This window comes from Aphidius gifuensis, linkage group LG5 (assembly GCF_014905175.1).
Source record: "Aphidius gifuensis isolate YNYX2018 linkage group LG5, ASM1490517v1, whole genome shotgun sequence".
In the NCBI taxonomy this organism is placed as follows: domain Eukaryota; kingdom Metazoa; phylum Arthropoda; class Insecta; order Hymenoptera; family Braconidae; genus Aphidius; species Aphidius gifuensis.
The window spans coordinates 18,832,748-18,851,460 of record NC_057792.1 but is presented as its reverse complement, the minus strand read 5'-3'; the positions used below and the strand labels follow the sequence as shown (position 1 = coordinate 18,851,460).

The following is an 18,713-nucleotide window of genomic DNA, read 5'->3' as shown; positions in this document are numbered from 1 at the left end:
ATTTTTTTTTTAAATTTTTTAATTTTTTTTTATACAAATTAAAGAGCCATATTAAGCATCGACTGTTAATAAATCAGCACATGATTTAGCCTTGATTGATCTGAAAAATAAATTAAAATAAAAAATGATTATTAATGTTAAATTATTTAATAAAAAAAAATTGTTTATAATATTTATTATGTAACTTACTGTGCATCACGTTGTTTGACTCTACGACAGAGATGTAAAGCAAGTGAGCCACTTTTAATATTTCTAAATAATTGTACAGCTTGACGATGTGTTAAATCATGAGAAACTTGTCCATTTACTGCTAAAATTTCATCTCCAGCTCGCAATCGTCCATCTTCAGCAGCTTGACCACCCGGTAAAACTGACTTAATGAAGATACCTTCAAGAAAAAAAAAAAACAAAAAATACCTTAGAACCATAGAATGTTTATACAAGGGATTAAAAAATATTTTCGAAATTTAAAAAGCTTACCGATGCTTCCTTTGGGACTGTCTCTACCACCGACAATAGTAAATCCCAATGATTTTTTTCCATGACCTTTTTCAAATACCACTGTGTGAAATGTCGTTACAGAAGTTTTTGGTCGTCTAGGTAGAGTACAAAAATTAGTTGAAATTTGTGATGTTCCACTATTAACTAGACGACATTTATCTGAATTTATTGAACGTGCAGATTCATTTTTTTTATCTCTATAATGTCTTGGATGATTTTTTTTAAAATGTAATTTTGGTGAATCAATTGAATCATTTATAATTTTATTATTATCAATTGTTATATTTTCATAATCAACACTACTTTCTTTTAATTTTTTTGGTTGTTCAATATTAATATATCTTGATATAACAATATCAACATCACCAGGTGTATTACCACTACCAAGTACACATCTTGCTTCTGACATATCAAGTCCTTTTAATCTTTTACCATTAACAATTAATATTTCATCACCAATTTTAAGTGTTCCTTCTTTATCAGCAAGACCATTTGGTACAACATGAGCAACTAAATAACCATTACTTAAATTTTTATTTTTAGCAATAAATATACCTAATGATTGATCAGAAAATTCACGTTTTAATTTTAATACAATTGTTTCAGTTGTACATGAACTTGATCTAACAACTTTTAATTGTTTACTTTTATCATTTTCATTATTAAATAAATTAATTTTATCATTTTTTATTTCATTTTTTTTAATATTATATATTGTATTTAATGGATTTTTTTCAATACCAAGACTTAAATTATGTACACTCATTTTTGTATAAATTTTATGTAAATCTTTTTTATTATTTTTTTTACCTAAATATTCAGAATTATTTGAATCTGTTTTTGAGCTTTGATTTTGTTCTAAATCAAATGACGAAGATGACGATGACGTTGGTGATGCTGAAGATGTTGATGATGTTGTTGTTTTTGTTTTTGGTAATATTTGTGATGGTGAAGAGTCATTTGTTATTAATCCAGAAGCACCACTACCACATCGATCATCAAATAGAGAACTTGTTGCTGAGCCACTATCCAATATTCCAGAATCATTGTCATCTTGTTCATGATCTTCAAATAATGGATTTGTACGTAGCTCTTCTAAACCTGGTAATGCACCATATGAAAAACTACGCAGTCTACGTTTATCATTATCTTTCACATCCTTACGATATATTTTAGCTATTAATCTGTTTGTTGAACTTTTAACATAACGATCTTGCATTGCTCGAAATTTTGATGCTAGACAACTTGATGGACTTTGATGACTGTCAACTAGTGTACTATTATTAAATGATAAATCTTTATCATCATCTATATTATCAATGTCAATTGTTTTTTTTGAACCAGTATAATCTTTTAAAAAATTTTTATGACCATGAAAACTTTTACGTGTTTTTGGTGGACTTATTGATGATACATTATCATCTTTTGACCAACATGATTTATTTGATGATGTTGATGTATTAAAACCCAAATAATTAAATTTATCATCTATATTTTTTTTTAGTGATATTCTTGTATGTGATTTTGATCTTGTTTTTTTTTTAATTTGCAATTTTTCTTTATCATTTATTTTTTTAAAATCAATTTCACATATTGATCTACGATTATCTGTTCTTTTTAATTCTAAATTTTCAATATCACACATTGAATTACACTGTAAACTATCATCATTATAATCATCATTAATTTTATCTTTAAAAAAACTTAATCTTGTATTTTTAACTCTATCTAATAATGGATTTTTTTTTTCACAAAATTTTTTTCTTTCTTCATGAATTTTTTTTTTATCTTTTTTACTACTACTACATTTTTCAGTTGTTATTTTTGATGTTTGAACATTGTAACAATTTTTTTCTGGACTTGATGATTTTCTACGTGGCCATCTAACTGGTGATTTATCTGTAAAAAAAAAAAATTTAAAAATTCATTAAAGTACAAAAAAAGTCAAGTATATATTATGAAGAAAAAAAAAAAGTATATAATGATCTATGAATAATGATTTAAATGCTTTGATCATCAAAGGAAGTCATCATCATTATCAGACATGTGGCAAATAGCTTACACTTGAAAAATACCATGATGCTGCTGATCACCGAGTTGGTTCACTGACTCCAAATTATATACTTTTATTTTCTTTTAACGTGAGTATATTAAAGAACCGATTCAAGCAAACTCATGTGAAGAAATGAATTGACAAAATGACATACGGTGAAGACAGTAATAATATAATAATATAATAATATATTTGTATGTGTAGAGTATATATGTGAGTGTGGTTTTCACAAAGCATAACGTGTCTCTGTATATTTTTTTCTCAACATAAGCGAGTATATTTTATAATACATCAAGTCACTCAGGATGTTCAAGAAAGTTAAGGTAAAAACATCATATATAAATTCATTCTCACATATACCTCGATGAATATATACAGTTCAGTCAAATGATATACTTATGAATGACATATAATTATCATATGGATTATAGTGAATCAAATTTCGATTCCCAAGATAATATATTCTTGAGAAAATTGTAACCCAAGATGTTGAAATATATTTCTAGATTGATTTTGTTTATCAAAGATAAATAACATGCATGAAATTGTTTTTTTAATTTATTTTTAATATGTATATAGAAAAGTATTTTGTGTTTTTTTAATTTTATTTTTGTTACCTCTTGATCTGGAACGAAAGTGAATTGTATCCGCATCTGTATCATCACCTCGCAGTGGACTTAGACTCAGTAATTTTGGTGCCTCGACGTTGCCCCGAAACCAACGCATTCTGAAATTAAAAAATTATTAAATTATGTCAGTTTTACTTTTATTAATTATTATGTATGTAGTTGTTTATTGTTGTTATTATTTTTCGAGCGTGTTATATAAACAGGTTCAAATTTAAATTATAATAATGTATTGTTTTTTTTCTCCATTCTTTTGGTATTGCAACATTTTCTCTTTATTTAGTAATGAGCGTGAAAATCAAGGTCAAAATAAATGGTGCATGTTAAGTAATCATTTAACATGCAAATATAATTATAATAATTTGTTTGTATTATTTTTTTGTATTTAAAAATAATAAAACATTGTCGAAAAATAGCAACTCGTTTACATAAAAAATTGAACAAGTTTATAACTCGTTTCTATATGTTTACTAATGAATTTTTTCGTGGGATTTTTTTTGCAACGAGTCAATTGAAATGTCAAATTATTTTAGTGTCAAACTATGATAATTAACCTTGAAGAAAATTAATTAAAAAACGTCTATGTGTAATTGTAAAAAAAAAGTAAATTTTCGATTTGTAATTTTCATTTTTTTTTCGACACCGCGGTTTGAATTTCGAACTGACTTTTCATATTATTCCACAAATTATAATAACAAAAATTTATTTAAATAATAAACGTGACATAAGAATAAAAAAAAATAATAAAATTTTAAAAAATAAATAATAACTTTATTCAGTATTTTTTTTTAAATATAAATATTTATATGTATTTAGTTTCAGTGTTGAAAGTTAACTCGACTCAAGTAAATATCTCATTGCAAAATAAATATATATAAATAAGTGATGAAAAATTGTCTGACCATGAGGTATTGAAATTTCAACATGTCTGTGAAAAAGCCACCTTGTGTATACATAATAATGTTCAAAGAAAATAAAATCCAATATCAGTATATTAACACAAGTTTTCTCAAGATATTTGACTTAAAAATATCATGATAATTTAAAAAAAAAATAGCAATTAGACATGATGTTTGAGTAGACAGTGTCATTATACATTTATCACTACGATAAATGCATTTTTATCATTTTTTTTGTTTTTCATTCTCCAATTGGAGCCGTTGTGTATGGTCAAATATACATTTGTTTCGTATATCATTACATAATTGTTATTTATAAAATAATATTAATCTAAAGAAAAAAATAAATTAAAATTGCGTACTGGTTAAATAATAATATATAAAATTGTGTAAAATAATCATGTAACATCTTGATAAATATATTTGATAAATTTTAATTTCAATATTATAAAGTTGACTTTAAATATCTAAACAGCTATATGTTTATCTTATAAAAATACTGTTTTATTTTTTGATAAATTTAGTCAATAACTTTTAATTTTCCACCAGTTATTTTTGCTTTTTCATTTGCTTTTTTTTTTTTCATAATTTTATTGTTTTTACTACACAGGACTACAAGTGTCTACATAAAATTACAACAACAATTTTAGTAAATATAAAATATACTAATTCCTCCAGCAATAGTAATGATAAACATAGATAAATCAATAAAATCCAATCATGGATTTTAATTTAAATTAACAATAACTTGTTATCAACAAAAAAAAAAACTTGAGTCATTTTAAAAAGTATTTTTTTATTATTAAAATATGCTTATACTTGGATTATATATATCGAAAGTCTTCGTACCACTTTCACCGTTGAATTCTTCAGATGAAAGACCCCAAGACTCAATCCATATTTAAATAATAATAATAATCAGTCAAGTCTATTATCAACATTATTAAAATCCATTGTGTTTATTATTAAAAAAAAAAAACATTATTAATAAAATTAAATTATAAATATAAAAAAAAAAAAAAACAAGCTTTCACCTAAAATATTATTTAAATTATATATATTTATAATATTTTCGAAATATTTATATTTACAATTTATATAAATTGACACATAACTTTGTCATTTATTTATTCTATAAATTTAAAATATTAATATTTATTATTATCTCCAGTTGATAAAATATACTTGATGAGAGATTGGTAATTGTATTTTATATTTTTATACAACCTCGATTTCTAGAATGTAGTTTTAAAAATCTTGTCGTAAAAAATATTTCAAAGCTTGTTTTGCTCTATGCTAAAATACTTATTGGAAAAAGAAAATTGTAAAATAAAAAAATATATGATTAATGGCTTTTATTGAATAGAAATTAAATGATTAAAAATTAATATATATCATTAAAAAATATTCATACGTGTTTATGACATTATTTACTAAAAAAAAAAAAGGAATAAAATTATACAAAAAATTAACAAGAATATATACTTTGTATATCATTATAATTTTATAAAGTTGACATGTAAGATATAACACTCAAGATAACACAAGATGAAATTAATAAAAATAAAAAAAAAATCATCTTCCAATTATCATTAATATTTTTTAATATTATTTCATTAAACTAATCTCATTAATTCTTTGAGATGGCAAATGATAACTCTCCCGATAAAATCAAACAAAAGAAAATGAAACAAAAAGAAAAAAATTAATTATTATAAATAAGAAAAAAACCACAGCAATTATAACAAGTATTTATTTTTAATTTTTCAAATGAAAAATTACAACTGAATAAAGGTAAAGTAGATATATAATTTTTATAAAACAACAACAGCAAGAAATAATTATTTTTTATTATAATATCAAGTTAGGATAGTATAAAAATATATATTTATATATAGAGACCGGATCAACTATTTGAAATGACTGGATAAGTAAAAGGACACTCATCCCATTTAATTCCATGGAGTTTATTAAAAACCAAGTAAATACACAGGGGGGCAATTAAGTATGGAATTCTCGGGTGCTACCAGGTAAACTTGAATTTACTAAAGTACATTTTCATGTGGCAATATTGTGTGTACAACACACATTAAAATAATTATTATATATTCTTCGAACGATATAACACAAATAGTTGAAAATAAACTACAATTTTTGTCATAACTCAGTTTGCTGTATGGCAAATAATTTTATACCCTTGCGAATGAAAATGCCTCAAGGATTTTCTATTTTTCTTTTTGATGCGCGCACTATTACTGTTTTATTCGATGTTGAAAATAAATATAAAAGACATTTCTATGGTCTAAGTACATGTGTGTGTGCGTTGTTGTGAATTACATCAAATAAATAAAATAGCAAGAAATAAATATTATAAGAAAAAGGGCAAAGATCCCTTGCCAGGTTAACGATCTTCACTCTCGATCGATTTCTCTCTTTTTTTTTTTTTTTTCTTTTAATTTTCTCTTTTTTCTTTTGATATCTTTAAACGATAAAGAAATCGTGCAGGTGTAACACACATTGCTGCTACAATACTTTATCGATATTTTTTTTATTATAGGTGCTTGTGACTAATAGAAATTTTTAAAATTAAACGAATAGCGAATAGTAAAACAAGATTACGTATATTGAAATATTTAGTTATGTAATTTATTGATATATTGAATTATAATTTTAATTATGATAAATTGTTAAATTTATAATATTTTTAGAATTTTATATTTTATTATATTATTTATTGATGTAGTTATGTTGATTCTAGGATATATTAGTAATGTAATTGATAAATATTCATTTTTAAATTTTCAGAAATAAATTAATAAATTATATATTTATTTGAAATTTATTTGAATCATTCAATCATATCTATTATTTTTTAGAATTTTCATATTTATTTGTCTATGCTAACTTATATTGTCATGATTATATATATTGATATTTATTAAATTGTTCAGTATTATTCGATAAATATTTTCATATGTGCATAATTAATATAATCATTATCTCATATTTCTAATTTTTATAAATTGTTTGTTAAATATAATTAATTCATATTGATATATGTGTTTTCATTTTGACATTTCATTGTAGAATAATTTTTTTTATAGTAATTTTATTCAACATAAGATTCTTTATTAAATTATAAATATCGAAAATAAAATCTGTCGAATTAATGGTTATTTATTATATTCATTAAATTATGAATAAAATTTATATATTATATTATGCCATATATTTAGTAATAATAATTTTTTTTTTCAATTTAAAAATTGTTGTATTTTCATTTGAATATTTTTCCATTTTGCGCAAAAACTTTCTCAATTTCTTTTTTTCCAAGAATTAAATTATATATCCTTGATAAAATTAAATTAATTCATTTTTTTAAATTTAAATAATAGCCATTTAATATATTGACTTTTACAAAATATTTCAAAAGCTTTTAATAAAAAATAACAATATTTCGCAGTTTTTTTTTTTTTCTTAAATTGATTGTTGCTGTCTTTGTGATATAAAAAAAAGTCATAAATGGTCAAAATACTTAATTTATGCATAGCCAGATAAAATTATAAATTTGCTCATATAATAATCAGTAATTTAACCAAGCAATATTTAAAACTATATTGGTTTTTGAGCAAACACACAACACTACAACTCTGAAGGTCTCAAAAAAAAAATAGTGAGAGATAAATAAAAAAAAAGAGAGAGAGAGAAAGAGAGAACGCACTATCAAGGCCATCGAGATCCTTTTATTTTGTGAGCGGCATATAACATGCCAGACATTCCATCGGTGAAATAGCCATGTAACTATGCAATCTCTATACGTTCAGGTCCAGGTGCTCTGTTGGTTGTTGTTGTTGTTGTTGTTGTTTTTATTGCTGCTGTGCTGTTATACCTGAATATATCTTCTATTTAATTTTTGCATATATATAATAATCATATTTTATACATGTATAAATTTTATAAATTTTACCTTCACTCTATGCGGATGATCCATGAGTGCATAAAGGACAAGCTTCAAGGACGCTTGTGCTTGGCCCTTAGTATTTTTATTTTCTTAGGTTTATATACCTACATGCTTATGTGAAGTATGGCTTTTACTTTATTTATTTTTATGTTTTTTTGATTTTTTATTTTTGCTTTATGCGTGTGTAGAGAGTTAACACACTGCATTTTATGTTTTATCGCACGTTCAGTGGCCCCTGTATGTACCACGACCTTGTTGTAACCTCCAACAAAGGCTTCCCGGTTCCGCAAAAATTTATTATTATTATATTTATTTTTTTTCTAGTCACAATATACTATGTAACAGTCTATGTGGCTATTATTTTTTTTCCATAGAAACAATGTTATTGTTGGGAGAGAAAAAACAAATATTTTCAATATTCGAAATGTTGGTATTTTTTATTTTATTTTTACTATTTTTTTTGTGGCTTTTTAAATTTTATTTTTTCGTTTTTTCTTGGATACAGTGTATGCACATTATGTGTTTATTTTAAGGTGATAATTTTTCACAAGTTAGGTAAACGTGCATCCAGGTAAAAAAAAAAAATTAATAATTGCTAAAGAAATTTAAAGAAAATACTTAGTAAAATCTAAAAAAAAAAATTTCTATGATAATTTATTTAGAAAAAAAAAATGATCAAGTTTCTCAATAATCATTACTCTTGTATGAATTTTGCAAATTTCTATTTTCTAAAATTAAAAACTAGAAATTGGAAAATGCCATTTAAATTGAAGAAATTTTTCATATAAATATTCAAAAATGCAATGAAAAGCTATTTGAATTTTAAAATACTTTTAAATACTTAAAACACTTTGCAAAATTATAATCGCGTGTGAAATAATTATAATTATATAAATAGATAATGAAACTCCCTTCTCCTAGATAATCGCCATTTTGTATGAGAATTTTGTATATGATATCTGGTTTGACCAGATCAAGTCGAACAAGATTTGCTATGGTCTTCTCTCTGAGACTAATCAACAAAATGAAATCAGAAAAAATACTCGAAAGCTCTTATTACATGTACTAATATTATTTATTTTCTTCATTTGTTTTTTGCTGATATAAATTATCTGGATCTTGTGGTTGTAGCAAGTGTATCAATATACGGAAGATCTATTTTAAAATCAATAAAAAATACAAAAAAAAAATCCAATCCATACAAAAATAAAAAATACAATTGTTAATTTAATTCAAGAGATGATATTTAAAGTAAGATTTGGTAATTTTTATATTTTTTCTCATGGCGAAATTTGAATTATCAAACTAGCCAATTATTTCACAATTGTGTGGGAACATTGTTGATCTTTAAAAGTTTAAAAACACATAAACAATCTCCTTGAAAAAGAATTGACTTAATGCCTGTTAAAATAATATATTAAAAATATTAAAAATTAGAAATTACAAGAATCAATAAGTATGTCGTGAAAGGAAAACTATATATTCAATTATATTATAGAGATTGAGAGGTTCCTACTAACATCGATTGGCATCATGTTTTCTTTCACTTACCCGCATGACCAGAACGGCTTCATATATTTTTTTTTTTCAATGTTAATATGTATTTTTATTTATTTATTTATTTTTTCTAGACGAGGACACACCCATTGCCATTTTTATTTTATTTTTAAAAACTATATATGACATGCTAAAAGTCACGTTAATGCATATTCATTTTTGAGATCAATGACTTGGTTATAAACAGAGGTCTTTCAAAAATACGTGCAATGTGTAGATATTATTTTTTTATCATGACAATTGGGTATTTGGCTGGCTCATTATTCTACTGTTCCATCGACTCATGTGGACTAAATACAAAAGGTGCAGTGTATAGGTAACTCGTGCTTATTTTGATGGGCAGAATAAAGTCATCATCTGCCTTGCAAAGTGACGGTTTCACATCGCCCAGTCACCCACATTGCATCCACGTAATAGACACCAATTTTTTTGTCGTTTTTTTTTCGTAACGGAAATGACCACCACATGGCAATTATTAAAATTAATTCTAAAAATATACCAGGGGGTGAAACCTACCCTAATTTATATAAAAAAAAATACGTTATAAAAATTTTTTTTAGGCTTTTTAAATATTGACAAACAATACTGTCAATAATTCTAGAAAAAAAAATTGTAATATATTTTTTTATTTAAATAAATTATCCATAAAAATAATTGAAATAATTATAGAAAATTCGCAATCATGACTGGATGGTTTTTTTTCTATTTTATTTTATTTTATTTTTTGCACTATTATTATTTTTAGAGGCTTATATTGCTTCAGGCAATCATTAATTATTCCATGTAGCTTATCGGTACCTGGTACAAACTTTCACTCTAAATATCCATCAAATTGTTTTGTTTTTCTTATATTTATTTCGATAATTTTATATATTTTATTTTCTTATTTTTATATCCATTACAAGTATAATAAATTTTTAGTTATTTAATTCGATAGATTCAAGCCAACTTGATTATTGTTTTCATCTAAAAAAATTTATAAATTTTATATAAAACATGGTGAGTTGTGTGTGTATTTAATTATATTTTTTGAAACTTTATTTAATTTTATATTATTAACTCGGAGAATTTAGACATACCGCTGACCGATCGAGCGTCTTTGAAAGTTTCTGATCGCAAATGGAAAACTTTCACTTGATACGATCGTACTTATAATGACACAAATAAATTGAATAAAGTTTACGTTTATAAGCGTCATATAAATTTTATAAAAATTCTATTTTTATATATTTTTTTTTAGCTGCTATTGTATAATTATTTTTGAATTTTAAAACACCAAAATTAGCTACTGAATTTTTTTTTAAATCTCATATACTTAATAAAGGGTTTATTATATTTTTTTATATTTTTTTCTTCACAGACTTGTTTCCTGACTGGCGCCCTAGTTTATTTATTTTTTTTTTTATTTAATTCCTAACTCAATCGTAAAATTATACTCGTTAGAAAATACTCAACCGTTATATTTCCGAACGAGGAGGATTCACCTAATTCGAGTAATCGTGCAGCAAGAGAATGCACGTAATTCCGAGCAGTAAAGACGAAAAAATTCTTTTTTTTATTGGCCAAAAAAAAAAACATAAATAAATAAATAAAAAAAAAAAAAAAATTGAATAAGCCTGAGGGCAATATACACATACAAAAAGTATATAATAAAAAAAAAGATTATAATATAAAAAAAAAAGATGAAAAACCGAAAGAAAAAAAAACGAAAAAAAATTGCAACGGCCTCGGACTTGACTCTGGGGTACTATAAGGCACTGAAAGGCCAGTCCTACGCACTCAGCCAGGCAAACCTGAATCATCTTAAGAATTTAACAGCGTATCCTGGAGGTTATATTCAATGTTCACAATACTTCGTATATATTCTCCATCCCTTTTTTTTTTTTATTGCACTTATAATTTTTCAAAGAATCACAGGACAAATAAAAAATATATAATTAAAAAATAAAATAAAGGATACAACAAACAACACACCCGCAATTTCGCAAAGACAGTAGCACGAATTTTATTTAAACGAATCAATTTAAAACATAAAATTTTGGTCACGCGATTTAAAATATTTTTATATATCAATGTGGGGTCTATATTACTTATTTATTCTCATCAGCAAAATAATTATTTCTTATTTATTTTCATTCACTTTCGATGTTTATATTATAACTGTTTATTACACACCAATAAAAATATGTAATTTAAAAAATTAAAAATAAGAAAAATATATACTTAAAAAATATATATATTATAACACATGTGGAGCTAATCTTACAGGTTTGTATTGTTGTATTATATTGCATCTATGTTATCAGGTGCGTGATATCTTGAAAACAAGGGTGACGAAACATAATGTTTGTTCCTGATATATATATATAAAATTTCCAACAACACACTCAAATAACATTTTAATTTTTTGCTTAGTATTATAAGATTATAAGTAATAATTATGAAGTAATAATAAAATAAAAATAATGTAGCTATGATGATGATGATGTTGCGTTATGTTTAAAAATGAAATGATTCATCCTATCAAGGATTTTATTGATGAGTTTCTAGATGAATAAATAAAACAACATGAAGAATATTCTCAAATCTCAAGTGAAAATCATTTTACTATATATTAATCTGTTGAGTTTTTTAATGATTTTTTTTATAATTACGAGGTCGTGATTATTAATAGTTACGTAATTCAAACCGTAGATATTTTTGGGTTAAATTTTTTGCAAAGAGTCGTTAGATTGGCTTGGAAGAGACTCCAATAATGATAATTTGAAGAAAAAATAAATATATTCTCAACTGACAATGATATAAATTATAAAAAATTTAAAATAATTCTATTTTGCATGTGAAAAACATAATGTTATATACACTGTTTCCGGGTTATACATGTTGGAAATAAATTATTATCGCATAGTGTTGTTTCTTGACGTCGACGAAAAAAAATAATAACTTAATTATTAATTATGATTACGCGTATATTGTTCCCAGAGTTTTCTTTCTTATTTTTTTATTATTTTTTTTTCTGTTTTTTTTTTTTTTTATGAGACACAGCATGTTCTGGCGCCGTATTTTATCCACGGGGGTTTAAAAATGCAAGTGAAAATATATTTGCACAAAAGAAAAGGAGAATTGAAAATAAAAAAAAAAAAAAGATTTTGAAAGATTGAAAAAAATACAGCTTACAATGAAAATGACAAAAAAAAAAAAAAAAAATTCAATGTAATTGTTTATTGAGAATGAGAAAAAAAAGTCTTTGTTATTTTGAATGATTATTAATTTTTATTTCTCATAAAATTAAATTAACTTTAGGTCAATTTAAAAAAATTAATTTTATAATTTTTATTAATAGAAAAAAAAATATAAAAACTCACCTGACATCGACGTTTTGATGATGTCAGTAAATTTACGTCATTTTTATTTTTCAAATTTAAAAATAAAATGAAAATTTTTATCTTTTCCAATCACTTTTTTTTCATAAATTTATTGTATATTTTTATAATAAATTTATTGAAGCACACACACTGGTCAAATTAAAAAAAATATGTACACTTTGAAGAAAAAAAACGAGGAAATCTGATACAGAATTTAAAAAAAAAAAAGAGAGAGTTGGTGGACGTCCCGTACGAGCGTACCTCAACGACTGAAAGACTGAATGTCCTCTTCCAACTCGAATACAACCTTTCCATGTTTTCATACACGAAAACCCCCGGTTGATTATATGAGTCCCTGAATGCCCCTTCCTATACTATATAGTTTTCAATAGTTTTTTAGTCGACTACCTGCAATACGAAATGCATCACTAAAAAAATAAAACTGGAGTATTATTTTTAACATATGGTTCCCAGTTTGTTTAATTTAATTTTTACCTTTTTATTTATTTAATTTTTTACTGAAGCATTAAGCTATACACTTTGATAAATATTATTTTCATAGTGATAAGAAACTTCAACTATACTAAAAGTGGTTTATGATGTTAAGAAGGTTGCAGTCACCGAGTTCTAATTGAGTTTAGGTTAATTGTGTTGTATTTATTATTTAAGTTGTTCGAAGAAAAATTCAACTAACAAATCAAGTGAACTGCATTTTCAACGAATTTAGTTCGGTCAAATGTGTATTAGGCCATGGAATTGTCTTAGTGTGAGACACACATGTATAACAGCAACATGTTTAACTGTAAAATGTTACCAATAACATTCTTGATAGTTCAGGGTGTAATTTCGTGCTTTATTGCCTTTGGCTAATAAAAATTTATTACTCCATTTGTATTGCCAAGCAATATTTTTATATATCCAAGAAAATTTACAGGCTAAAAGTATATATTGAAAAAAAAAAATTGAATTGTTCGGTGGTATACTTGATAAATCTGTGAATTTATTTTTAACTTGCCGTTGATTTTTTTTTTTTTTTTTTTATAATCATTTATTGCAATATAAATTTATAATAATTTAATAATTTAATTTATAATTTTTTTATTTAATCCTTACATCTTCAACCGAGTCTTCAGTCTTCATGAAAAATTATAGCACAATTATTGGAGATTAATTTTGTCATAAAAATTATGGGAAAACAATATGTAATTGTTGACGATTTTTTTAAATAAAAAAAAACATAGATGAATATTTATAATTCAAATTAAAAATTTAAAAAAAAATCAAATTTAAAATGCAAGATATAATAAATTATCAAGAATTAAAATTAAATTAAACATGTTTGTTTATTATTTTTATTATTAGAGGTATAAAACAATTTAATTTTTTCTTACTTGTATTATACAAAAAAACTTATAAAAGAAAATATAAATTTCATTAACAAATTAATGTAAATTATATAGTAATTAATATTAAAGAGTTTACAAAATTAAACATTAAATTAAATTTTAAGATTTTATTTTGATATGACATTGATATTTTATTTTCAATAGTTTTTATAATAATAAATCATTTCAGTAATATCAGCTCCACTATTAGTATAATCAATACCATTTTTACAGATCTTTTCATCTCTAATAATACTTTCATTCGATTTATCATATGCCCCCTGTTTTAAATTTATAATGATTAATTTCATAAGATCTTCTGTCATAGTGAAATTATTATCCACAATATTTAGCAAACAAAGTTCATTTAAATTTTTGAAAATAATAGGCTCAATATTGTCGAGTTTATTTTTATTCAAACACAAATATTGAAGTTTATTATTTTTATCAAAAATTCCATCTGGAAGAGACAACAAACTATTGTTACTGATATCCAAATGCTCGAGTTTAGATAAATTCATAAAAATTTTAACATCGAGACATTGTAATTTGTTTGAATTTAATGACAAACTTTTTAAAGATTTTAATTCATTAAAAATTGTTTCTGGTAAATGAGATATTTCATTATTTGAAATATCCAAGTGACAGAGAAGAGACAAATCATTAAATATATCTAACTCAAGAATTTTCAATTTATTTGAATTTAATGATAGTGATTCTAATTTTTTTGTTTGTTTGAAAATAGTATTTGGCAGTGACACCAATTCATTATTGCTTATATTTAATAACTTGAGTTCAGACAAACCAATAAATATTTCAGCCTCAAGATCTTGTAATTTGTTTGAATTCAAAGACAAACTTTCCAGACATTTAAATTTATTAAAAATTGTCTTTGGCAAATGGGATATTTCATTTTCAGAAATATCCAATGTAAAGATACGAGACAAATTTTTAAATATATCTGAAGAAAAAGTTTTTAATTGATTTGATTTTAATGACAATACTTTTAAATATTCATGATCATTGAAGATTGTATTTGGCAATGACACTAATTCGTTATTGCTGATATCCAAATCAGAGAGCCCAGATAAACCGTTAAAAATATTTTCTTGAAGAATATTTAATTTGTTTGATCTTAATGACAAATTGCTTAGACTATTTAAGCTATTGAAAATTGTTTCGGGCAAAAATACTAATTCATTTTTAGAAAGATCTAATCTGCGGAGAGACAAACCAACGAATACATCTGAAGGAAGTATTTTTAGTTTATTTGATTCCAATGACAACCGTGTTACATACTTCATATCACTGAAAATTTTACTTGGCAAAGTAGATAGCTCATTATTGCTGATACTTAAAGACTTTAGTTCAGATAAACCAATAAAAGTATCAGCCTCAAGGCTGAATAATTTGTTTGAATGCAAAGATAAACTTGTTAAAAATTTTAATTCTTTGAATATTGTTTTTGGCAAAGATACTAATTCATTATTGTTGATATGCAATATCCGGAGACAAGGCAAACCATTGAAAATATCTGGTGTTAGAATTTTTAGTTTATTCGAATCTAATGACAACAGCTCTAAACTTTTTGTATCATGGAAAATTGTATCAGGCAACGTCGATAATTCATTATTGTTGATAAATAAATACTTGAGGCGAGACAAACCGGTAAAAATTTCAGCGTCAAGACTTTTTAATTTGTTTAAATTCAAAGCTAATCGATCTAAATTAACTAATCTATGAAAAATTGTTTTAGGCAAAAATGATAATCGATTGTTTGCAAGATGCAAGCTTGTGACATGAGTCATACCATTTAAAAAATCAGCTGTTAGACTTTCTATTTTATTTGAACTTAATATCAATGATTGTAAATTTTTTGTTCTGTTGAAAATTGGATTTGGCAGAATCAATTTATTATCGAATAAATTTACATACATGAGCTTTGGCAAGCCACTGAAAATATCAGTCTCTAGACTTTTCAATTTATTTGACTCCAAATACAGCCATTCCAAAGATTCCATTCCATTAAAAATTGCTTTTGGTAAAGACAATAATTTATTAGCACTGATATCTAATTTCGAAAGACAAGACAAACCACTGAAAATATCAGTCTCTAGAGTTTTCAATTTATTTGACCTCAAATACAGCCATTCCAAAGATTTTATTCCATTAAAAATCGTTTTTGGTAAAGACGATAATTTATTTTCACTGATATATAGTCTTAAAAGACAAGACAAACCACTAAAAATATCAGACTCGAGACTTGTCAATCCATTTTTACTCAAATCTAATTCTTGTAACAATCGTGAATCTTTGAAAATTGTATTTGGCAAAGCAAGTAATTTATTAGCGCTGATATTTAGTGTTGTAAGATTAGTTAAACTGCTGAAAATATCAGATTCAAGACTTGTAAATTCATTGTCGTTTAAATATAATTCTTTTAGTGAGTGTAATTCTTTGAAAATTCCACTTGGCAAAGTGACTAATCTATTATGATTGAGAAACAATTGAGTAAGTTTTGACAGACCATCAAAAATACCAGACTCGAGTTTCGTCAGTCCAATTTCTCCTAAATCTAAAGTTATGATGTTTTCAAGTCCATTGAAAATCTTCACTGGGAGAGTAGTTATATCTTTTAATCTGCTGAGACACAAATTTGTACGATCATCACTGTAGCAAAAATAATCATCGTAATATAATGATGTAGGATCACACAAGTATGTTTTGTATGTTGGTGCTAAAAAATATTGACAGAGTTAAATTAGTGGCTATTTATGAAAAAATGTAAATATTTATTTAAAATTAACTTACTTTGATCATGATTATTATTATTTGAAGCATCATCTTTAAGTGTGGGATCATTAGAGCTCATCTTGTGTGCTTTTGCTGTAATATTTGCAATCATAACAATTGAAATTATGTATATATATAATAAATTCATTATTGTAATTTACTTTTAAAATTAATAACAAAACTTTAAGTCCCTTTGAACAACTGGTAGCAGGTTCTTAATTATTTTTGCTTCTTTAAATAATTAATAAATTTGTCTTAATATATATATACATTTTTGTTTTTTTTTTGGTTCTTATTTAATAATCAAAAATTTAAATTAAACAATAAAAAAATATCAACAAATATAATTTACTTTGACGTCGTACCGCTTGATTTAAGTTACATTCAATTAATATCGAGTTTATCAAAATAATTAAATATATTTAAACCAATAAATAATATAAAAATAATAACAATAAATAAGATGACCCACTGATGAATATTATGAAAATTAGATAATAAATAATTGCTAAATATAATGATAAAAGCATAATTTACACTATGAATTTAGGAAACTACTACTGCTATGTGTTAACATCTATTCTTATATTTCTTTCTCTGTTCCAAGCGTTAGAAAATGTGAATCTTGTTCTATTTAGTAGGATCACGATATGTTATTGTATATGGGGCCTTATATATATTTTAGGTTATTTTTACGATTTCTGATAAATGAAAATAGATTACAATGAAAATATCATGTATATTGGAAAACATATACATAATAATTTAGTATCTTTAATTTAATATAATTTTTACTTACAACTATCAGAAGACAAATGTTGAATTTCTTTATTTCGAGAAAGTAGAAACAGTATCTTTCGTGTCACATCAGTGGTAGACACTAGACACTTATGCACACTTATGCAAATACATAAACACTTACGTCTTACATATTGGCAAATAGTGGTAGTAGAGTGTAGACTGTAGTACCCCCGAAACTCACCATACGGGATGAATTGGGGAAAATAAAATGACCTTACCGTTTCAGAGCATCAATAGATAGATACAGATAGATAAATTTACAAAGACCTATACTATTAATCGATAAGTTATTTCCTACTATTGACAACAAAAATTTCTCTCTTGCCCAAATAATAATTTTAAATAAGTGCATAAAATTAAGTGTTTGAAAACAATATATATAATAATAATAATATTATTAATTAATTGAAAGACATCTTTGCAAATAAATTATGTGAATAAATATTAAATATATGTATATTAGCCAATGCCAAATAACCAATAAATAAATGTTCTTACGAAAAGAAAAAACAAAATTGCAGCAGCCTTTACGAAAAATTATATAACAATTATTGGGGATTAACAATTTTGTCATAAAAATTATGGAAAAATAATATGGAATTGTTGACGATTTTTTAAATTGAACAAAAAAAAAAAAAATTTTGCATTTTTACTTTTTTTTCCTCGAACCGTAAGTCCACGCGAAAAATTATTTAAAAAAAAAACAAAGATAAATATTGATATTTCAAATTATAAATTGAAAAAAAAAATCCAACGCTGCCAAATATTCAAA

General features: G+C 24.3%; 2 protein-coding genes across 2 annotated transcripts; both read right to left on the bottom strand.

The window, feature by feature from the left end:
* Positions 1-12: 12 nt before the first annotated feature.
* On the bottom strand, positions 13-13,390 carry LOC122858242. Its single transcript, XM_044161009.1, has 5 exons — positions 12,963-13,390; positions 3,172-3,281; positions 481-2,400; positions 190-388; positions 13-100 (listed from the first exon to the last, which is right to left on the bottom strand). Exons 2-5 carry the CDS (start codon positions 3,278-3,280, stop codon positions 52-54), a joined length of 2,277 nt encoding a protein of 758 aa, XP_044016944.1. The 5' UTR covers position 3,281; positions 12,963-13,390; the 3' UTR covers positions 13-51.
* LOC122856536 (leucine-rich repeat-containing protein 15-like) lies at positions 7,881-18,018 on the bottom strand. Its single transcript, XM_044158211.1, has 4 exons — positions 17,940-18,018; positions 17,159-17,233; positions 15,669-17,084; positions 7,881-7,981 (listed from the first exon to the last, which is right to left on the bottom strand). Exons 2-4 carry the CDS (start codon positions 17,217-17,219, stop codon positions 7,881-7,883), a joined length of 1,578 nt encoding a protein of 525 aa, XP_044014146.1. The 5' UTR covers positions 17,220-17,233; positions 17,940-18,018.
* Between the last annotated feature and the right edge of the window lie 695 nt (positions 18,019-18,713).

What these genes read in the sequence shown, in the direction of transcription:
- LOC122856536 (XM_044158211.1), bottom strand. Translation starts at nt 17,219, where the DNA reads ATGAGCTCTAATGATCCCACACTTAAAGATGATGCTTCAAATAATAAT. An exon ending in TAATAATAATCATGATCAAA is followed by an intron (nt 17,085 to 17,158) that starts GTAAGTTAATTT and finishes AATATTTTTTAG; the next exon opens with CACCAACATACAAAACATAC. An exon ending in TGAGCTATCTACTTTGCCAA is followed by an intron (nt 7,982 to 15,668) that starts GTAAAATTTTCA and finishes AAAATTAAATAG; the next exon opens with AAGATATATTCAGGTATAAC.
- LOC122858242 (XM_044161009.1), bottom strand. Translation starts at nt 3,280, where the DNA reads ATGCGTTGGTTTCGGGGCAACGTCGAGGCACCAAAATTACTGAGTCTA. An exon ending in CTTTCGTTCCAGATCAAGAG is followed by an intron (nt 2,401 to 3,171) that starts GTAACAAAAATA and finishes TTTTTTTTACAG; the next exon opens with ATAAATCACCAGTTAGATGG. An exon ending in CAGTCCCAAAGGAAGCATCG is followed by an intron (nt 389 to 480) that starts GTAAGCTTTTTA and finishes TTTTTCTTGAAG; the next exon opens with GTATCTTCATTAAGTCAGTT.